At 43.5% G+C, this 23,358-nt stretch overlaps 1 protein-coding gene across 1 annotated transcript; it reads left to right on the top strand.

Annotated features, from left to right (window-relative positions):
- Positions 1–1,544: 1,544 nt before the first annotated feature.
- LOC129406822 (zinc finger protein 253-like) lies at positions 1,545–22,678 on the top strand. The gene is made up of 8 exons (XM_055146104.1): positions 1,545–1,771; positions 3,240–3,330; positions 5,289–5,405; positions 6,076–6,158; positions 7,445–7,571; positions 8,875–8,955; positions 9,214–9,290; positions 21,207–22,678. Exons 3-8 carry the CDS (start codon positions 5,345–5,347, stop codon positions 22,437–22,439), a joined length of 1,662 nt encoding a protein of 553 aa, XP_055002079.1. The 5' UTR covers positions 1,545–1,771; positions 3,240–3,330; positions 5,289–5,344; the 3' UTR covers positions 22,440–22,678.
- The last annotated feature ends 680 nt before the right edge of the window (positions 22,679–23,358 follow it).

Here is a 23,358-nt window from a genome sequence, read left to right as displayed (position 1 = left end):
AAAATTAAACTCTAAACTAACCCATCTTTATGTTCTTACTATAACAAACATAAAATCATCATAGTCAAATAATAGTCAACACTTCTGAAAAAGACTTTCTCACACACCTGATGTATGATTGCTCTTGCCCACTGGTTCAAATATTGAATAGCTTAATTTTCACTGGATGCTCTATCTACTGCCAAACTACTTAGAGTCTACTCAACTGTACAAACTGTACAGTGGTGAAGGGACTTCTGTTCACATGTCGGATCCATGTTAGATCCCGGTCAGATTCACTGCACTGTCGACTCAAGCACTCAAGAGTTGTTGAACACAGAGGTCGGAGTAGTTTGAGAGCACCAATGTGTATGAACATACACACAGAGCAATATTGCTTACACGTACAATACTTTCCCACTCATCACCATTAACCAAGATTCTTTCAGGGCCACGTGATTCACTTAGTTTCTAGTCCACTACTGTAACTGTGAGAACACAAATAGTTGAAGTTACACCAGGAACTGGAAGTTTGGTGTGATGTAAACAATCATGGGGCTCAGGGAGATGGTCTAGTTGGGAAGTAGCTGACCCTGGTTCCATCCTTAGCACCCCAGAGGGTTCCCTTAGTACAGTCTAGAGTGAATCCTGAGCACAGAATCAGGAATAAGTCTTCAGCACTACTGAACATGGCTCCCAAAATGAATCAATAAACACAAAACATTATGAATCCTGAATATTATCGCCCTGTGATTTCTGTGGGATTTTTGCTGGGGTGGGAGGTTGGTGGGGCAGGGCTGAGACATTGTCCTTGCAGTTGTTTATTTTTATTTTATTTTATTTTATTTTTGCTTTTTGGGTCACACCCGGCAATGCACAGGGGTTACTCCTGGTTCTACACTCAGGAATTACTCCTGGCGGTGCTGAGGGGACCATATGGAATGCTGGGATTCGAACCCAGGTCGGCCGCATGCAAGGCAAACGCCCTACCCGCTGTGCTATCCTCCAGTCCCTGCAGTTGTTTATAAAGGAATTTTTGTGAATTTTATTCCCTGAGTTAAAAAAATCAAAACTTTCTCTTTCATATGCCATTTCTTCAGCCCCTCACTCCCATCTGTCCTGGACCTGGTGACGCCCAGATGTCTGCATCACCTGATTCAACCCCAGAAAGTTAAAAAACATTAATATTCCTAACCTGGAATACTGAGCTGGAGCGATAGCACAGCAGATAGGGCGTTTGCCTTGCATGCAGCTGACCCAGGATCAATTTCTCCGCCCCTTTTGGAGAGCCCTGCAAGCTACCCGTGGCGTATCCAATATGCCACACACAGTAACAAGTCTCAATGGAGACGTTACTGGTGCCCACTTGAGGAAATCGATGAGCAAGGGGATTACAGTGATTGTAACAGTGACAGAACCTGGAATACTAGGAGCCTGGCCCTTTAAGGCTCTGACCGGAAGTGCAATGACGTCATGGAACCTAGAAAAGGTTCCTAGGCATCTTCCGGGTGAGGCACGGGAAGCCTCTCTGCCACCTTCCCTGCCGAGGTGAGGGCAGGCGAGCATCAGGGGGCAGGGAGCGTGATTTCCTGTGGCCGCCTGGTGGTCGCTCTGAGCGCCCCGAGCCTCCGCGGTCCTGCCTTGTGTGCAGCGGGGTCGCTCTGGTGCAGGTGGCCGGGAGTGGCGGCCCCTCCCGGAGTGCCTCTGCGGAGAGGCGTCATTCATTCACTTCATTTATTCATTGGTTTCTGGGGCACGTGGCAGTTTTCGCTGAAGAGCACTGATTTAGAAGGTGAGCGAGTGTGGGGGGCTGGTCCAGCTGGGAGGGCGCTGGCTGTGCATGGGTCGACCCCGCTGGGCCCTCGGATCGCCGCCAGCGGAGCCCCGAGCATCGCCCCGGACGGAGAAGGCACGTGGTCCCCGAGCGACGGAGTCTGAACAGAGAAGCTGTCTCTGAAGTTAGGAACAACGGGAATAACGAAAGGTTTTCCTTTTAAAATGTATATTTCACTGTGTTTTAGGGCCGCATCCGCCTTGCTTGGGGCTGAATCCAGGCTCTTCAGCTCAAGGATCCCTCCCGGGGTTCGGGGTCCACATGGGGTGTCGGGATGTGAGACCAGCACCCCCCTTCTGCTGACCTTTCCTCCAGCCCCCAGCGAGAGAGGAAGTGTCCGAGACAGAGGGAGCCTCAGTATTTCCCAGATCCGAGGGGCCGCGTGCAGCCACCGCCATGTGAGCGCCAGTACTGGGACACTTGCACGGTCCCAGGCGGCCCTTTGCTGGCCCCTTTAATTCCTTAGGCTGAATACAGTAAGGGCTAAAGTGTCAATAATTGTTCTTATCAAAGGGTCCTGGGGTACTTTCTTTTCTTAAAAAGAGATCTTTTTTGAGCCCCATCAAGTACTGTTCTGGGGACACTCCTGACTGACAGGGATCTCTCCTGTTGGTAGTCAGGAGATCCTGTGAGACACCGGGGCGCAATCCGGTCACGTGCATGCAGGGCAAACACCTTCCCAGTGTAAGAGCCTCCTGCCCTCCACTGGTTGGGGGTGGGGGCCCATTCTTCACGTGCCAGGGGCTCAAAAGCATTTGAGAGTATTTTGATTTTCACCTGTTTTAACACAGTCAGTGGATTCTGGGGAGTCCAGGAAGATGCAGAGCTTTTAGAGAACAGTGTTTAGGTTGGGGGTGAATCAGGGTGGATTTACTCCTCTGGCCTCCGCACTCAGGCATCACTCCTTACACTACTCAGGAACCTTTTGGGGTGCCGGTAATGAAACCTGAGTCGAATGCTTGCAAGACAAGCAGCCCACCGACTTTACTGTATCTTCAGTCCTTTTGTACATAAAAGTTTGAATTTATTATTATTGTTTTAATTGCAATTTTCGAACCACAGCCATAGCACACAGTGCTCAGGGATTACTTTTCTCCTTTTTTTTTCTTTTTTGGGTCATACCCGGCCATACTCAGGAGTTGAGTCCTTGCTCTGCATTAAGGACTTCCTCCTGGCAGTGCTCGGGAACTGTATGGGATGCTGGGGATCAAACACAGGCCTGCCACATGCAAGGCAAACACCCTATCCACTGTACTAGCACTCCGGGCTGGGGCTTACTCTTGGATCTGAGTTCAGGCATCATTCCTGGAAGTGCTGTCGGAAACTTTTGGGTTTTTGAAAATTGAACCCGACTTTGCTGCTGGAATGGAAAGTACCCTATCTACTGCCCTACCTGTTAACCCTCTATGGTTTTATTTTACCCCAGAAAAAACTTCTGCTTCACCTGCCAAGTTTTGGAGCACCATCCCATCCCCACTGTCCATCTCTCCCAGGCTGGGGTGCCCCCTGCTGTTCTGGTGAGTACTTGCAGAAAGGGAGTTTCCGGGGACCAACTACCACAGGTTTTAAATGTCTCACTCTAGGGGTCTGTGTAGTGGTAGAGCCAGGAGGGTGTTTGTCTTGTTTTGGCTGACCTGGCTTGGATCCCTGCTAGCCAGTAGCGTCCCCTGGGGTCCTCTATCTGTGTTTCTCAAGTAAAAAAAAAATTCAAAATAAAGAGCTGGAGTGGTAGTTTGCCAGATAAAACATTTGTTTTCCATTTGATAGAACTGGGTTCGATTTCTGCTCCCCATAGAATCCTCTGAGCATTGCCAGAAATGGCACAGAAATCAGAAAACTGACCCAAACCACACAGTCATTCCCCACATTCCCAAAGAAAGTCTCACATCAGGATTCCAGAATTTGTCTTGACACCTGAGCATTATTTGAATTTTTATTTTTGTGGCAGGTTAAGTTATCACAACTGTTTCCTTTGGTTGTTGTTGGTGGTGGTGGTTTTGTTTTGTTGTTGGTTTTGTCCTTTTTCCTACAAACTTAAGGTGGTCAGAGACTCTGCCCCTCTGTCTGTGTGTCTCTGGATGCAGGGGTGCCATGCCATGTCCCCACCGGTAAAGCAGTTCCTCAGCCCTCTGAGCTCCTCTCCCTGAGTCTATCTCACTAGTTGGGGAGCAGATGGGTTGGGATTTGGGGCCACACCTGACAGTGCTTGAGGGCCTGTCCCTGTTCTGTGCTCAGGCTACCAGTGGACAGTGGGTAACAGGGAAGGCCCCAGGGCTTCCTGCTGGCCGACATCCAATCCAGCCTGGTGAACTCTCTCACTCCTACATTATTTGGAAGTTTTTAGATTTAAACATTCTGGAATATACTCAACAAGAGTCTGTCAGGAGGAAAAGGAGTTGGAAGCTCTGAGCAAAATTCTGTGCTATCACCATGAAGCTTTTAGACCAAGTGTAATTTTCCTCTCCTTTCTTTTTTTTTTTTCTTTTTGGATCACATCCAATGATGCTCACAAGTTACTCCTGGCTTTGCACTCAAGAATTACTACTGGAATTGCCTGGGGGACCATATGGGATGCCAGGGGTCCAACCTGGGTTGGCCCTGTGCAAGGCAAATGCCCTTCCTGATGCACTATCATTCTGGCCCCTCCTTTCCTTTTTCTTATCCAAAGTCACATACCAAAAAAATGAGTAAAGTCTGTGGTCTCTGAGGAGCTGGCCTGTAAGCTCAGAGCTCTGCTGGGTGTGGTTGCAAAACAAATCAAACCTCTGAATTGAATGTTGAGAATATATCACTGGATTTCACATCTCTGCTATTGGCAGAAAAGTTCCTCTTTGTTTTAACTGGGTGTGTGGGTTGGGAGTGGAGATGGGGTCTGCCAAACCAGCAGTGTTCAGGAATCACTCCTTGGGCATTCAGGGTGTATAGTGAGTCTGTTGCATGAATGGCAAGTGCCCTGCCCATTGGTCTTTCTTTCTGGCCCCTGCTAGCAAGTCAAACCTTTGAATTTGCAGCCTGTGCTTCCATCTCAGGGTGATATCGGGAGCTTCAAGGTGCCAACAGCCCTGCCATGGCCTCTACCAGCTGAGCTTCATCCCTACCCCCCTTCATGCCCATCTGTGTTCTTTTCACAAGGCTCACAGAATTTATATCGAATTTAAATTCCTAAGATCAGATATCATCCAGTAGTACAGGCCCTGACCTTGCAAGCAGCCTTTGATGGGACAATCTCTGGAACAACACAGTGTCCTCAAGTACCACAAGAAATAGGCCCAAAGTTTTGCCACTGTGGCTCCAACACCCAAACCTGTGCCCTCTAAAACTGACTGAGAGGCGTTGGTGCATAACTTATCCTTTTTTTCTGTTTGACTTTGGGTCATACCTGTTAGTTGCTGCTTCCGGTACCTAGTGAGGTTGCAAAGACCCTAGCAGATTATAGGTCCAGACTCTAAATTTAGTGACTTATTTTTGGTTACAGTCTGTGCCCGGCATTGCCGAGGGATTACTCCAAACTCTGTGCTCATTGATACCTCTATGCACTGCTTGACGGCCCTGTGTGGTGATGGCGATTGCAACTGGGTTGGGCATGTGCCAGGTAAGTACCCCATGGTATTAGCCATCTCTGTGGATATCATTTAAAAGCTTTTACACTGGGTAAAGTCCAGAAAGTTATGAAGTAAGATGATTATTGTTCTTCTAAGTACACAACTTTTTTCATTCAATTTATTTTACATTATTAGTACATAGTACCAGAACCTTTTTAATTGGCTTTTTGTTTGTTTGTTTTTGAGTCTCAGCCAGCAGTGCTCCAAGATTAGTTCTGACTCTGCACTCAGTAATCACTCATGGTCGACTTGAGGGACCCTTTGGGATGCAGGAATCAAACCAGAGTCAGCTGCGTGAAAAGCAAGTGCCATATCTGATGTGTTTTCACTCAGGTCCCAGAAACTAACTTTTATCTGATCTGCTAGATTTCTGTTCAGATATTAGAAGATTTTCTGTTAGAGTGGACCCAAGGTGGCTGAGTGACAGGACAACAGATCCACCATTTTCCTTTCCTTTCCTGACAGCAATGGCAGCCTGGATTTGAACCCGCTTCTGCATCCCCTAGAGAGGAAGGAGCATCTGACAGTATCAGGGCAGTCTGTGAGCTGCTGCCCAAGAGTGCAGCCGGTCAGACGATTTCCAGTTCCAGTGCAGGGATTTTTGGTCAGGGCCATGTGGGTTGTGCTCCTCTCTGATGCTCTCAGCTCTGACTTCTCCAGGTCTTTGTCAAAGCCCCGGTGGGATTCTCGAGAATAACAGGCTGGAGAAGATGGTATTGCACCTTCTGACACGCTGTCTCCAGGTAAGAGGAGAAAGACACTCTAGGTGCTGCTGTGACAGGGGTACACATGCCTCCAGGGTGGACTCCCTAGGAGTTGTTTCAGGAAGGAGATGTGGGATGATGCTCCGGTGGGAGTGCCCGATTCGGCTCTCGGAGGCCACTTTTGTCCCTGTTGATTTGTTATTTTGTGTTTGGTTTTGGGGCGACACCCAGTGGCTCTCAAGGAGGGCTTCCAGCTTAGCTGTCAATTGGCAATCTTGACAATGCTCCATGGCCTAACGGATGACAGGAGTCCAAGGCTGACTTCTTGGGGTTTTTACTTTTGTGTAGAGAGTGTGGTTAGGGGGAGTCACATCTTGTGGTTCTTAGAGTTACCCACTCTGGCATTGCACCTGCAGTGCTTGGGGGACCAGAGGGGACACGCTTATCGCCAGACCAACCCTCTGTTCCCATTCCCGCTGTACTGTTACTCCAGGCTTCTGCTTTCTTTCCTTTCAATTGTTCTTTTGCCACAGTGGAGGTGCTCAGGGCTTCTAAGAGAACGAGCTCAGGATTCAACCTGGGGCATAAGGGGCCCTAGGGTGTGCTGGCCCAATATGTGCTGACCCTGTAATGACTCCAGACCCCATAACTTGTGATTCCCCTATTTTATCCTTCCCTCTCTAAGAGAGCGTCAGCTGCTCCATCACACAGTCTCAGGTTAAAATGCTGCTGTGCGCATCGTTCCAGGCATGCGCCATTCCTAGGGAGACCTATGAGGAGATCTCAGGCGCAACAGAGTGTTTGGGGTCAAGTAACTTTTACCTCGTCCTAGAGGACTGGCCCCAGCCCTGAATCTTGAGTTCAGAATTCTACTAGCACATATGTCCACCTACTGCTTTGACTTGCTGACTGGACATTGAGTGTCCCCTTCTTATCCCTAGAATGGGTATGTGGGATATTTCATGAGGGAGAGGGTATCTGCTGTTTTGGTCCACCCTGGTGTATCTCCTTTTTTGTCCTTGAGGATGTGCTCAGGTCTTACTCTCTGCAGTGCTCACTGGACCAGTGGTGCTGGTCTTGGCCATGGAGTGTCTGTGTAAGGCCGGCGCCTCCAGGAACCTTTTAGTGTAGCACCCTCGCATTGCTGCAGACCTGACTGCCTTTGACTGATGTCTTGGGCCCATCAGCCAGGAATGTGCATGAAGGCTGATTCCTCCTGCTGGGAGAGGAAAGATGTCCTGAGCCCCTCTAGTGCCATCCTCATGGCCAAGAAGAATGGAGTGGTGACTGGCACTGTCTCTCATCCCCTGTGTGTGTCTGCTCAGGATGTAGTGACCTTCTCCGATGTGTCCGTGAACTTCACCCTGGAAGAGTGGCTGTCCCTGGACACCTCTCAGAGAAAGCTCTACAGGGACGTGATGTTGGAGACATACCAGCACCTGCAGGCCATCGGTGAGAGCTGCTTGGGGCGCACCCTTCGGGCACAGACCTACCTGCACCCCTGGGGTGTGGCCGCCTCTGTGTGTTCAGCAGGGATTGTGATCTGAATAGTTCCTTCCAGTGCTAAATCAATTTGCTTCTTGTGTTACAAACAACTTCACTGTGTTTGTTTTGTTTTGGTTTTGGTGTTCCTTTGGGGCCAAGGACACATTTCATCTGTTTCTGTGTTAAATGATCATTTCTCAGGGTGCTCAGGGACCCTGGGGCTGCTGACAATAGGACCTGGTTACCAGCTTCAATGGTTGGAGCATTAACCCTGGTACAATTGCACCATGGTTCCAAAGTTCAAGAATTTTGCTTTGTTTTGATTTGGTTTTGGGATTCATCTGGGAATGCTCAGGGATTACTCCTGGTTGTGCTCTGGGAGCATGTGAGCTGCAAGGGATTAAACCCGCATTTGTACACAGCACAGGTGTCCTACCAGCTGTAATATCTCCCCCTACACACTTTGTTTATTTCTTAGGCCTCAGTCTGTCAGGTCCTGTTCTATTTCAGTGTTTGTGGTCACTTCCAATATTTCTTGGGAGACTTTCGCACGACTCTGTTTGCTTCTGGGTTCTGCACTTAGGGATCATTCCTGGCTGGATCAGAGGACCTTATGGGATGTTGGGGATCAATATTAGATTGATGTTTGGGATCAAACTTGGATTGACCGTGACCAAGGCAAAGGTTCATCTGCTGTGCTCTGTCTGGATATATTGATTTTTTTAAGTTTTTAAATATTGGGGGTCTTGCCATTTGTGTTTATTTTGGGATTTATTTTGCTCATGGGTTTACTGCACTCAGTGATCACTTTTAGAGGGATTCAGGAAACTCCATATGGTGCTAGGACAAAGAAATAACTACAGAGGGGAGGGCGTTTGTCTTGTAGGAAGTTGAAGCCGGTTCAGTCCCTGGCATCCCATATGGTCAGCGAGTACTACCCAGGTGATTTCTAAGTATAGAGTTAGGAGTTACTCCTGAGCATCTCCAGGTGTGCCTCTGACAAAGTTACATACAGTACTTGCATCGAACTCATGTCACCTATACATGAGGTTAGGCTATAGAGTTTACAGTCTTTTCTGGACCCTCCTATTTCACTTTTAAATGGAAACCTTGGTCCAACATCTGAGATACCAGCAATCTCTAGCATATCAAAAGTGGAGATCCTGTTTCATTCCTCTTGAGAAATTTTCCCACTTTCATAGGGAAACACACCATTAGCCTCTGGCCTTTTTTTGGTCACTGATCCATGCCTTTGTCTCTATGTGGGCAGGGTATTCCGGGGTGAAGCCTGTGGTGATCTCCTGGCTGGAAGGAGGAGCCCTGAGACCGGGGATCAGAGGCGTGTGTTTAGGTGAGTGTCTGAGGACCCTCCATGCCTCAGGGGCTGGCCAGTGTGTGGATGCCCTAAGGGAGTGTGCTCCGCTCACCTGGTTTCCATAGCAAGCTTCTCGCATGATTCCCTGAAGTTCCTGGGTCTGGCACCCTCTAAATCCCTCTGCTGTTGGCCTGCTTGGAATGTGAGAACCATAGAGATGTCTTCACTTGCTCTGCCTATTCAGGTACATTGCATTCAATTAGTTCTTACTGTTTGGATTTTGTTTGATTTCAGAAGTTCAACCGCAGCTTCAGAATGTGGCACTGCCACAGTTTGATTTGGAAAAAGTCTCATCGAATAAGCATGAACTGGTAAGATTCGCACATGCAAAATAAGTATTTCATGCTTTTATGAATATTTTGTGGCGGGATAGCTCAGTGGACTAAGAATAGGATTAGAAAGGTGGGGGTTCAGGCTCCATCCTGCCATGACCTTTTTGGTCTCTGGATATGAAAGAGAGGAACTCAGAGCCTATTCAGGGAGTAGCTTCAGTGGGGATAAATTCAGTAACTTCACAAATTAAAGTCGTATTCTTTTTCACACCGATGAGATACTGTGGTTTGTTATTTGATAGAAAGTAAGCACGGCGGTTATATTGTTTCAAAGAACTGGTTTGTAGACCTTCCTGATCATGCAGTGGAAAGGACGCTTTAAGAACCCCAGCAGCATTGGTCCCTGAGGGTGTGGCCCACTCAACGAATAAATACAAGCAAGAAAACAAAAAGAACATAAAAGTCATTGATGCAAAATAAGAATCCTCATGTCACCCCTGGAGGGTGTTCAGCTGTGTGGGATGCAGTGTTGGCTTCGCACATGCATCCCAGGCTTAACACTGATCTAGAACCAAACCCAGACTTCACACTTTTTTATTTTATTTTATTTTAATTTTATTTAATCACCATGAGATAGTTTCAGGCTTTCATGTTTGGGTTACAATCACACAATGATCAAACACCCATCCCTCCACCAGTGCACATTCCCCACCAATATCCACAGTATACTCCCCTTTCCCACCCTCCCCCTGTCTCCATGGCAGACAATATTCCTTATACTTTCTCTCTACTTTGGGACATTATGGCTTGTAACACTGAGAGGTCATCATGTTTGGTCCATTATCTACTTCCTCGGCACACATCTCCTCTCCGATTCCTCCATTGTTTTTTTAGTGATCCCTTCTCTATTTCATCTGCCTTCTCGCCTCCACTCATGAAGCAGGTTTCCAGCTATGGGGCAATCCTCCTGGCTTTTGTATATACTGTCCTTGGGTGTCAGCCTTATGTGATACTATTCTATATTCAAAAAATGAGTGAAGTCCTTCTCTGTCCTTCTCTTTCTGACTCATTTCACTTAGCATAATATTCTCCATCTCTATCCGTTTATAAGCAAATTTCATGACTTCATCTCCTAACAGCTGCATAGTATTCCATTGTATAGATGTACCAGAGTTTCTTTAACCAGTCATCTGTTCTAGGGTACTTGGGTTGTTCCCATATTTTGGCTATTGTGAACAGTGCTACAATGAATATATAGGTACAGATGTCATTTCTACTGTGTTTTTTTGCATCCTCGGGATATATTCCCAGAAGTGGTATTGCAGTGTCATATGGAAGCTCAATTTCTAGTTTTTCAAGGACTATCCATATTGTTTTCCAGAAAGGCTGAACCAGTTAGCATTCCCACCAACAGTGAAAGAACGTCCCTTTTTCCCCACATCTACACCAGCACTGGTTGTTTTTGTTCTTTTGAATGTGTGCCAGTCTCTGTGGTGTGATATTATATCTTATTGCTGCTTTGATTTGCATCTCAGTGATAACTAGCGATGTGGAGCATTTTTTCATGTGCCTTTTAGCCATTTGTATTTCTTTTTTGAGGAAATTTTTGTTCATTTTTTCTCCCCATTTTTTTGATGGGGTTGGAGGTTTTTTCTTGTACAATTCTACTAGTGTCTTGTATATCCTGGATATTAATCCCTTATCAGATGGGTATTGGGTAAATATTTCCCGTACTGTGGGCTCTTTCTGTATCTTGGTCACTTTTTCTTTTGAAGTGCAGAAGCTTCTTAGTTTGATGTAGTCCCATTTGTTTATGTTTGCTTCTCCTTGCATGGTCAGTGCTGTTTCATCCTTAAAGATGCTTTTAGCTTCAATGTCATGGAGAGTTCTGTCTACATTTTCCTCTATGTACCTTATGGATTAATGTCTGATATTGAGTTCTGTGCATTCATACGTACCTGATTGATCTATTTGACCCTCTAAGAGCCAGGGAAGAAAAACTGATAGACAGAGAAAGGGAGGCCAGTTCCCAGGGTAAAAATTACCTGTCAGCCTAATGGGATTATCCCCCATTTCTCAGTCCAATTAGCTTGTGTCCTGCTTGTTAAAATTGGGTCCAAAAAGAAGCGCTTCTGTTATTACAAAGCCGGCAAAAATTTATGAAAAAAGAATCCATACTGCAGTTTTTTCGTTTGCTATTCCTTATTCACTGAGAAGCTTTAGTCTTTTTGTAGGACACCAAAAGTGGTTTCTGTTTGCTGAAATAAAAGCAAAACCTCTTTCCCACCTTTCCACATGGCCTGGCATCCAATTCCCAGTTACTAGCTCCCTGTAAAGGACTTTACGTCTCTGACTAATTTTTATCTAAATCATTTTTAATTCTATTAGAACTTATTTCTTCTGAACTATCCTGAATTTCCCAATGTTTTTCCACTGATGTCATTTCATCAGAGCAATTCAAAAAATTCAAGGTGAACAATGCTCTGGATAGTTGCTGTCTAGGAAAATCCATATATATTTCCCCTTTTTTGTCTAAGTAACATATCTTTAAGCAAACAATTTACTCATTCAATAATGGCTTGTCCTGTACTGTTATACGGAATTCCCGTAATATGATTGATACCATAAGCAGAGAAAAAATCACGAATTTTTGCAGAGGTATAAGCAAGCACATTATCAGTTTTCATTGTCTTAGGAACACCCATAACAGCAAATGCTTCTAACAGATGCATAATCCCAGCTCCTGCTTTTTCTGAAGATAGCGCAGAACCCCATCGAAAATGTGAATAGGTATCAATTGATTGATGAACATGTTTTTGTTTACCAAAAGCTGGGGCAATAGTTACATCCATTTGCCAAATTTCATTTGTCTTTATACCTCGAGGATTAGTTCCCAAAGGCATATGAGGCATACTGATTGTTTGACAAGTAGGACATTGTCTAATAATGTCTTTAGCTTGCCTCCAAGTAAGGGCATATTTGGTTTTCAGTGCACGAGTATTTTGATGATGTAAGGCATGAGATTTTTTGCATTTATTACTAAAGCAACCAACTTATCAGCTCAGTAATTGCCTTGAACTAACAGACCAGGACTAACAAACCTGTATGAGCTCGCATATGAACAACGTATAAAGGATGTTTACGGTCTCTCAAAACTTGCTGCAAATTTTTTAATAAAGAAATAAGCTCTGAGTTATTTAAAGGCAAAGCAACAGTAAATATATGATTGACAGTCCAAGCTGCATACTGAGAGTCTGTTACAATATTTATTGTTTCAGAATAATTTTATAAAAGAGAAATAATTGCAAACAATTCATTCTTCTGAACCAGTTTATATGGAGTTTGTAAAACCCTGTCATTTTTCCTATCAGTATAAGCAGCCTTTTCTGCTTTACTAGCATCTCTGAAGAATGTAACAGCGGACACAATAGGTTCAGCCTTTATAATATTAGGCCAAATCCAATTAGTAAATTTAAGAAATGGAAATATCTTTTGCTTTGGAAAGTTGTTATGAATGTTGCTCAGATAATCAGTGCAAGCAATTTGCCAATCTTCATCAGTTTCCCATAGTGCTTGAATATGCTCATTAGTCAATGGTACAATAATTTCAGTAGGATCTCTCCCTATTAATTGTCTAGTTCTTCTTCCTTTAAAAAATATTTAAGATATTTTATTTACATAAGTAACCAATGTTTTACTAGACTTGTTAGGTAAAAAACTCCATTCCACAATATTAGTTCCTTGTACCAAAATTCCAGTAGGAGAATGTGAAGTACGAAGCACTCAGATTTAAACTTTCTGGAGAGTCAATTCTATCCAGCTGAGTCTTATTAACAATTTCCTCAATTATTTGTAATTCTTTTTCATCTGCTGCGCTAAGTTGTCTTGGACTATTTAAAGAGGAATCACCTTCCAGTGTTTGAAACAAATTTTGTAGGGCATAGATTGGAATATCCAAAGAAGGCCGTAGCCAATTTATATTTCCTAATAGTTTTTGAAAGTCATTTAAAGTTCTTAATTTATCTCTCCGAATTTGGACCTCTTGAGGTGTAATTCTACTCTCCCATATTATTTGTCCCAAAAATTCCCAAGGAACCTGACACTGAATTTTGTCCTGTGCAATTTTTAAACCCCATGACTCTAGTTCATAATTTATAGCTTCATAAACTTTCTGCAAATTTACTTGAGGTGGAGCAGTGATTAGAATATCATCCATATAGTGAATAATTTTGACTTCAGGGTGGTACTGTGCCCTAATTATATCCAATGGTTGATTAACAAAATATTGACACATCATGGGACTATTTATCATCCATTGAGGCAAAACAGTCCAGTGATATCTTTTAGCAGGAGTTTCACTATTTAAGGAAGGCACATTAAAGGCAAATTTCTTCTATCCCTTCTCTCAAAGGGATGGTATAGAAACAATCCTTTAGATCAATTATAATAATAATCCATTGTTTTGGAATAATAGCCAAATTAGGTAGGCCCATTTGCAAAGGGCCCATTGGTTCCATGCATTCGCCATATACCAATCTTTTTCTTGATAACAAATACTGGTGAATTCCAAGGACGAGAGCTGAAAACAATATGTCCCAATTCAAACTGTTCTGTAACTAATTCATTTATTTTTTTTTTAATTTATTTATTTTTAATTAGAGAATCACCGTGAGGGTACAGTTACAGATTTATACACTTTTGTGCTTATACTTCCCTCATACAAAGTTTGGAACCCATCCCTTCACCAGTGCCCATTCTCCACCACCCGTAAACCCAGTGTCCCTCCCACCCTCCCCAATCCCATCTCCCCCCCACCCCACCCTGCCACTGTGGCAAGGCATTCCCTTCTGTTTTCTCTCTCTAATTAGCTGTTGTGGTTTGCAATAAAGGTGTTGAGTGGCCGCTGTGCTCAGTCTCTAGCCCTCATTCAGCCCGCAACTCCCTTCCCCCACATGGCCTTCGACTACAATGTAGTTGGTGATCGCTTCTCTGAGTTGACCTTTCCCCGGAACGTGAGGCCAGCCTCGAAGCCATGGAGTCAACCTCCTGGTACTTATTTCTACAGTTCTTGGGTGTTAGTCTCCCACTCTGTGTAACTAATTCATTTAAAGCCTTAAGTTTTTCTTTTGTTAAGGGCCACTGCTCAACCCAAACAGGCTGAACCTTTTTCCAGACTGTTGGGAGAGCTGTTCTTCGAGCAGCAGCCTACATTAAAAAGGTGATTGCTGAGACACCTCTTTTTCTTTTTTCTTTTTTTGCTTTTAGGGTCACACCCAGCGATGCACAGGGCTTACTCCTGGCTCTGCACTCAGGAATTACTCCTGGCGGGGCTGGGGGACCATATGGGATGCTGGGAATCAAACCCGGGTCAGCCGCGTGCAAGGCAAACACCCTACCCGCTGTGCTATCACTCCAGCTCCCTCTTTCTCTTTAATATATTTCACACCAAGTTTTTGCAACAAATCTTGTCCCCATAGGGTGATAGCTATTGGAGCAACAAATGCTGGATGACTGCTGTGTCTCTATCAGGATCACTACAATGAAGAGGTTGCACACTCTGTTGAACATAAGTCACCCAACTATACCAGAAAAAGTAATGTCCACACAACGCTTTTGCCAAACCATAGGCCAGTGATGGGAGGCGACAACAGTTACATCAGCACTTGAATCTAACATACCCTCCAGTTTTGTTCCATCCTCAAAGTTCATAACCAAAGTAGGCTTATCATCAGTAATCTATTTTGCCCAAAATATTTCTGCATTAGTGCTTCCAAAATCACCTTTTCTTTTCATGCTTGTATTTTTTTCTTAGTATACATGGAAGCAAAAGCCTGTGTAGCTGATAAATTTCACTTCACTTTCTCTTTACCTTGATTACATTCCATATTTCAACACAAAACTCACTATTGTTGTTGGACTTTCCCCCAAATAAACAGCCCTGCTGAAAAGGAAACATTTGATAATTAGTTTTCCATTGCTGAGAATGAAGAGATATGAAGCTATCACGGCTGCACGTTTTGGGATTTCTTATTTTAGTATTTTATTTTATTTTATTTTATTTTATTTTTGGGTCACACCTGGCAGTGCACAAGGGTTACTCCTGGCTCTGCACTCAGGAATCGCCCCTAGTGGTGCTCAGGGGACCATATGGAATGCTGGGAATCGAACTCAGTTCGGCCGCGTGCAAGGCAAACGCCCTACCCGCTGTGCTATCACTCCAGCCCCTATTTTAGTATTTTAGTAACTAAGTCCAGGGAGATTTATGTCAGAAATTGCATCATTTCCCTTACTGGGGCAGCATGGGGCTATGGCTTAGTTCACAGTCTAGAGACATTTCTGCAAGGAGCTGCTGGTATCAAAAGTAGTCTAGCTGGCCTCCAGATCATGGTCGGTCAGCAGCAGAGCGGCCGCACACACATGCGACCACCCGAGAAGGCCCTTAGTTTTTCCTCATTGAGGATAATACTTGCTATAGGCTTGTAGTAGATTTCTTTGACAATATTGAGGAAGTTCCCTTCTATACCCATTTTGGTGAGAGTTTTCATCATGAACGGGTGCTGGATCTTGTCGATTGCTTTCACTACATCTATTGATATGATCGTATGGTTTTTAGTATTTTATTGATATGATAAATTATGTTGATTGACTTGCGTATGTTAAACCATCCTTGCATCCCTGGGATGAATCCTACTTGGCCATGATGTATGATCTTTTCGATGAGTCATTGGATTCTATTTGCTAATATTTTGTGGAGGATCTTTGCTTCAGTGTTCATGAGGGATATCGGTCTGTAATCCTCTTTGTGGTATTTGTGTCTGCTTTTGGTATCACGGTGCTATTTGCTTCATAGAAACTGTTTGGAAGTGTTTTTGATACTTCAATTTCCTGGAAAAGCTTAAAGAGCATTGGGAGTAAGTCCTCTTTAAAGATTTGGATGAATTCACTAGTGAATCCATTTGCACCAGGACTTTTGTGCTTGGGGAGAATATTACAGTAATACATAGGTCTGTTCATGTATTCCAAGTCTTCTTGATTCAGCCTTGGGAGGTTATAGAAATCTAGAAATTCATCCATTTATTCTATGTTTTCGTGTTTCATGGCATAAAGATTCTCAGCGTAATCTCTGAGGACCCTTGTGTTTTCTCTGACTGTTGAGATGTGTTTCTTGCAGGCAGCAGAATGTTGGGTTCAATTTTCTAATCTATCGTGCCACTCTGTCTTTTAATTGGTGCATTTAGCACATTGACTTTGAGAGAGATTATTGTTATGGGGTTTTGTTCCATTTTTCTGCTGAATTTCTGTAGTTTCTGTTGTAATGTCCCCCTTTTCATTTCTGATTTGGTTTATTAGGGTTTTTTCTCTCCATTTTTTGTGAGTCTTGGTAGAGGTTTATAGATCTTATTTATTTTCTCAAAGAACCAGCTTCTGGTTCCATTGATATTTCGGATTGGTTTTGGGGTTTCTATCTCATTAATTTCTGCTCTGCGTTTTATTATTTCCTTCCTCCTATTAGGATTAGGTTCCTTTTGTTGGTCATTCTCCAAGCTCTTAAACTGTGAGGTTAGATTTCTTATGTGTGTTCGCTCCTCCTTCCTAAGTAATGCTTGTAGAGCTATAAACTTTACTCTTAACACAGCTTTTGCTATGTCCCATAAGTTTTGGTAAATTGTATCCTCATTTTCATTCATTTCCAGGAATCTTTTGATTTCCTCTTTGATTTCCTTTCTAAGCCACTCGTTGTCCAATAGTGAGCTGTTTAATTTCCAGGTGTTTGATTTAGTTTTGTTTGTGTGTGTGATTTATTTCTAATTTCAATGCATCGTGGTCTGAGAAGATTGTTGATACTATCTCTATCTTCTTAATTTTATTGAGGTATGTTTTGTGGCTCAACGTTTGGTCTATCTTGGAAAATGTTCATGCAAACTTGAGAAGAATGTGTATTCAGCTTTTTGAGAATGAAGTGTCCTACTAAGTCGCTTTCTTCCATTTCCTCCCTCAGATGAAATGTGTCCTTACTAAGTTTGAGGCTGATTGATCTGTCAAGAGGTGGTAAAGCGGTATTGAATTCTCCCACTAGTATTGTGTTGCTATCAATGTCTTTCTTCAAGTCTATGAGTAGGTTTTTTAAGTACTTTCTGGTCCCTCCTTAGCCCCCAAATGATATTTAGTATTGTAAGTTCTTCCTGTTGTACTGACACCTTTATCAATAAAAAATGACCTTCTCTGACTCTTGTGAACTTCTTAAATCTGAAATCAATGTGGTCTGATACTAGGATGGCTACTCTAGCTTTTTTATAGGAGTTGTTTGCCTCTAGGATTTTTTCCAGCTTTTGGCTTTGAGCTTAAGTTTGCTAAGACTGTTGAGATGTGTTTCTTGCAGGCAGCAGAATGTTGGGTTCAATTTTCTAATCCATCGTGCCACTTTGTGTCTTTTAATTGGTGCGTTTAGCCTATTTACATTGAGAGAGATTATTGTTATGTGGATTTGTCTCATTTCTCTTATGAAATTTGATGTATTTGAGGGGCCTGTCTTGTCTTAAAATGGCCCATTCAGTTGTTCTTGTAACCATGGTTTTGAGTCTATGAAGTTCCTGAGCTGTTTTTTGTCTGTGAAACTGTGTATTGTTCTTTCTGTTATGAATGAGAGTCTAGTTGGGTAAAGTAATTTTGGTGAGGCATTTATTTCATTGTATTTTTTTCACTATGTACCACCACTGTTTTCAGGCCATGAGGGTTTCATCAGACAAGTCGGCTGTGAATCTTAAGGATGCTCCTTTATACGCAATTTCTTTCTTTGATCTTGCACTTTCAGGAATGTATCTCTATCTAAGGTTTTGGTCATTTTGATCAGGATGTGTCTTGGGGTATTTTTATTTGGATTTATTCTAGCCTGTACCCTCTGGGGTCCTCATATGATCACATGTTTTCTTCAGCTCTGGGAAGGTCATAGCAATGATGTCTTTGACAGTTTCTTCTTCACCAGTGTTTTCTTCCTGTCCCTCTGGGACTCCAATAATTCTTATGTTACTCCTCCTGGCTTTATCACAATCTTCTCTTGCCACTGTTGCCGGACTGTCAGTCTCATTTCCATTTTCTGCTCTTTTCTGGAGAGTCTCTGGACTTCATCTTCAAGCTCACTGATTCTGTCCTCACCAGCTGTTACTCTGCTGCTGAGGCCTTCCACTGAGTTTTTCAATTCGCCTACCAGGTTTTTCAGGTCTGAAATTTCTGTTTGTAATTTTGTTTACATTTTCCATATTTCTACCTTCAAATCCTCTTGTATTTTTTTTTAAGAAATATTTTATTGAACCACCGTGAAAACAAGAAAAAAATACAAAGCTTTCAGGTTTAAGTCACAGTCAAATACTGATTAAACCACCATCCCTTCACCAGTGCACCCGTTCCACCACCAAGAACCCCAATACACCCCCCTCCCACCCCCCCATCTAAGTAGCTAATGATATTCCCATTATTCTCTATATATATTGAGTACATTTCATATTTCCATACAGAACTCACTATTATTGATTGGAAATTTTCCCCAACAATCAGGCCTGCCGAATAGGCATCATCTAATAATTTCTCTTCATTGGTAAGAATGAAGACTTTGAGTTTTGGGTTTCTAATATTTTAGCTCAGTTTCTAATTCTAATATTCTAATATTTTAGCTCAGTTCACAGTCAAAATGGATGGCTGCAAGAATCCGCTCTGGTGCCAAAATGGGTTAGGAGACCTCAGGATCACAGTCAATAGGCGCGGAGGCTCTGCTTCTCGTGCCGCGGCTCTCGGTTCATCTCTGGGCGGAAGGCGCGCCGGGAACACCTCCCCTCCCAGGACCACCTACAGGCTACGTCACTAAAGAGAGTCCTACCTCCTGGTGGAGGGGTCTTAGAGGGTGGCTCTCACCGCGTGGCTGCTGCCGCTGCCATTTTCGCTCAGAAAAATAGGGTGGAGAGGGAAAAAAAATCCCTCCCCGGGCTGCACAAGGTTGTAGCTCAGTTCACAGTCAAAATGCATGGCTCAAGCATCCGCTCTGGTGCCAAAATGGGTTAGGAGACCTCAGGATCACAGTCAATAGGCGCGGAGGCTCTGCTTCTCGTGCCGCGGCTCTCCTCTTGTATTTTATTGGCATTGCTTTCCATTGTTTCTTTTAGCTCCCTAAGCAACCTCAGTAGCTCCCTTCTAAGTACCTTGTCAGAGAGGTTGTCTAGCACTTCATTGCTGTTAGGGTCTTCTGGGCCTCTTCCATAAGTAAGCTTGGTGGGGTTCTGAGTTGCTTAACTGTTGTGACCTGTGTGGTTTAGCCCCTCACACCCACTATTACTATTCTGCTTATGATGTAGTATTCATTGAGGAAGGCTTAATAAGTTCTTGCCTAATATGTTTCTAGTGGTTAAGCTGACCTAGTGAAAGCTCCAACTAAGAGAGTAACTTACGGTTCTTATGGGATATGGGGGGGGGGGGGGAGAATAATTCAGCTAATATGGCTGCAGCACCGGGAAGGAGCCCTGCCACCAGCCAGGTACCTGAATGGGATGAGAAGAGGGTCCCCGGAACATTGCAGCTTTGGGTGCGTGTGGTGTGCCTCAATTCCCATCCCTCGCAGATCAAGGATGAAAAACGGCTGCCTGGGGTCTAGTTAGATGTGTGGTTCTGGGAAGGAATCATATCCCTGGCTGGGTACCTGAATGGGATGAGCCAGATTTTTTTGTTTTCTAAGGAAACTAGTATTTCAGTTTTCTGCAGAGGAAGTTATTTTCACTTTATGTGTCTGTTCATTGAGATGAAAAAAATTACAGAACTTAATGACCCTGTATTGGTCAATTCAATCAGCCTTGCAAAAATTGTATTTCTATAGAAAATCCCTGAACATGTGGATTCATGTGGGTGCAATGTCAGAAAGCACAGATGCCATGTTGGTGTATAGTTCTAAGCTTCTGAATTTTCCCATTGATTTATCCTTTCTCCCACACAGGGAACTTAGTTTAGTTGAGTTACACCTACACAGTGCTCCCCCAGAACTCCCAATTCCATCATGCTTTTGTCACATGGGAATTAATTGACTCTGAAAAATATTTCCTCTTGGACATTTATCATACATTCTTGGCTTAAGCCTCAGTTGTCCTTAGTTCCTAACAAACCAAAAGGCGGGTCGCAACAAGGGACTCAGATGGATCCAAGAAAGCCAAAAGCTACTTTGGATTTGAGAAAGGGACAACCTAAATGCTATAAGAAGTAGGAAAAATTAACTGCACAGTGATGGAACAAACTCTAACCAAAAAATAAGTAACTGAAGAAGAACCCTGTTGAACTGAGGAATAAATTACCTGGCTTGAAAAATATAGTCTCTGAAATATAGTGAGATGTTCCCAGGAAAAGCCACACTTTCAGCTTATTCTAGGGTATAGATAAAGCCTGTATCTCTTACTATGTTCATACAAAATGAATAGAAATATTATAAAGAAGTAGATTTCATATGATTGTTTAAATGGATTAACAGCAAAGGAAAGGAGGAAGCAGTACACAGTTAGACCCACCTTAGGCAGATCTCATAGGAAGAATCTAGAGTGGATTCTAGAGTGCTGGAGCCCCCAAATGATATTGTATCCTTGGGTGCATCTCCTAGAGCAACTTCCCTTGAAGTGCCTTCTCATCTGCGCATTGTTTATGTTAATGTTCCACCACACCTGTGTGTAATTGCTGCCCCCTAAGCCTTCATGATTTCTCTATATTTAACTCTGTGATATGAATAACGGCCCCTGATTGCCACCAACCATGACCCCATTTATTTGTCTAGTGGAGGTGATAGGTACTCCTCAGCCCAGAACGTACCAGGGGCCACATGACACCGTAGGACGGTGAATCAGGACATGAAACTGCCCAGATCAATTGTTTTAGACATGGAGACTCGATGGAATAGAGCAATAATTGGAATCCTTCTCTACTGTTCTGCAGGGAAGCAGCCAGCCCCAGTGGAATGTCTCTGATCCTGTGCACTGGAACAAATTCTCGAGTGAACAATCCTGTCTTCATCCCCATGGGGATACCAAGACAGGCAGGATGTCCTCTGATGGTGTTTGGAAGGAAGAGAGTGACCTCGCTCCAAAGAAGCCCTCCCCTGTGAGAAGCTCCTCACAATCTATTCTGCACATACCTCGAGCCCAACACCCCCTACTGGCACAGCCCATGGACTGTGGGAGAGGAGCACTGTTAATAGTGAATCCTTCTCACCGACAGGCCCACAAGCAAATTCACTATGTACTGAACCCATCCAAGTGTAAGAATTGTGGGGAAGACTTCCCATGTTCTCGGCATCCTGGTGTTCCTTTAGAAACCCACAGTGGAGAGAAATTCCAGGAATGTCAGCAGCAAGGAGAAACATTGAGTCAAGGGTTACCCCATTGTGACCATATTCATGTAACTGCAGGAACGAAACCACATTTATGTGAAGAATGTGGGAAGGCCTTCGATCGATACTCAAAACTTATTTCACATAGGAGAATTCACACTGGAGAGAGACCTTATGTTTGTAAGGAATGTGGGAAGACCTTCAATCGATCAGGGCATCTTACTTTACACATGAAAAATCATAGTGGAGAGAAGCCTCATAAGTGTCAGACATGTGGGAAGGCCTTCATTTGCCGCTTCTACCTTAATAAACATATGAAAATTCATAGTGGAGAGAAGCCTTATGTATGTAACGCATGTGGGAAGGCCTTTATTAATTCCTCAGTCCTTACTGTTCATATGAGAATTCATACTGGAGAGAAACCTTATGTTTGTAAGGAATGTGGGAAGGCCTTTATTAATTCCGCAGTCCTTACTGGTCATATGAGAACTCACACTGGAGAGAAACCTTATGTTTGTAAGGAATGTGGGAAGGCCTTTTCTCATTCTGGACAGCTTAGTAAGCACAGGAAATTTCATACTAAAGAGAAACCACATAAATGTCAGACATGTGGAAAAGCCTTCTCTTATCGCTTTGACTTTACTGAGCATATGAAAATTCATACTGGAGAGAAACCATATATTTGTGAGGAGTGTGGGAAGGCCTTTAGAAGTTCATCGCAACTTTCTGCACATAGGAGAATTCACACTGGAGAGAAACCATTTATATGTAAGGAATGTGGGAAGGATTTCATGTACCTATCAAACCTTAATAGACATAGAAAAATTCATACTAGATGACTTGATCTCCTAAGAATCCCTAAGGTCAAAATAGGCCCCAGGGGCACAGTGATTTTTCTTTCGACAGTGGAATCAGGGGTGCTACAAAAGTACATCAAAGAAGGACATAATCCTGCCTCCATGGTACAACCTTCCCATGAGGTCAGTTCTATAAAGGAAATTTCATGATGATTATGATTATCATGGGGGGGGCAACTATGCCACTTATATTATGCTTGCATTTCCCTGTATGTTAACGTGTAAATAATGGATCTTGGTGATGAAAGCAGGAAGAAGGAGACTAAATAAACAGGTAAAAAAAATGCCCCTTGCTTAGACCTGTCAAGACTCACCACAGTGTCATTGTTTACTCCCACTCTAGCTTGGCCCAGATGCCCTGATTTGCATGAATTATGGCAGAGATCAACTATGATGCTACAGTGAATCTCTTGAAAGTGGAAAAATGGACAATCAGTTTTCAGGGCTTCCTGTTTTAGCTTTTGGGGAACCAGAGCCCATGGGTTCAGGCCTTACTATTGGTCCTGGGCTCGGGGAGTCATAACTTGGGGTCACAGGTATCCTTACTCGGATCCAGATCAGCTGTGTGCAAACAAATACTTTGTATTCTGTATCATTTCTACACTTCTTATATTCATATTTTTGTTAACTTACATGTGCACTGAAGATTAATATTCACAATAAGTACCTCATAAAAATGGTCCTGGCTAGGCCCTTTAAAGGGTTGATTGGAGACAGTTGAAATGAACTTTACTGTGTATAAAAAGACAGTGTGCTTCCTCTTTGAAACTATGGAAGGGTCCCCTTGAATCCATTGTTTTCCAGATTGTGGGAACATAGGAGATCCCCAAGCTCCTCCATCTCAGCAAACAATTCTGTTCAGCTGTGATTCCTAACAATAAAGGGTTACATCACAATCCTG

Source organism: Sorex araneus, chromosome 8 (genome assembly GCF_027595985.1).
Source record: "Sorex araneus isolate mSorAra2 chromosome 8, mSorAra2.pri, whole genome shotgun sequence".
In the NCBI taxonomy this organism is placed as follows: Eukaryota; Metazoa; Chordata; class Mammalia; order Eulipotyphla; family Soricidae; genus Sorex; species Sorex araneus.
This window is presented reverse-complemented; position numbering and strand designations above follow the sequence as displayed.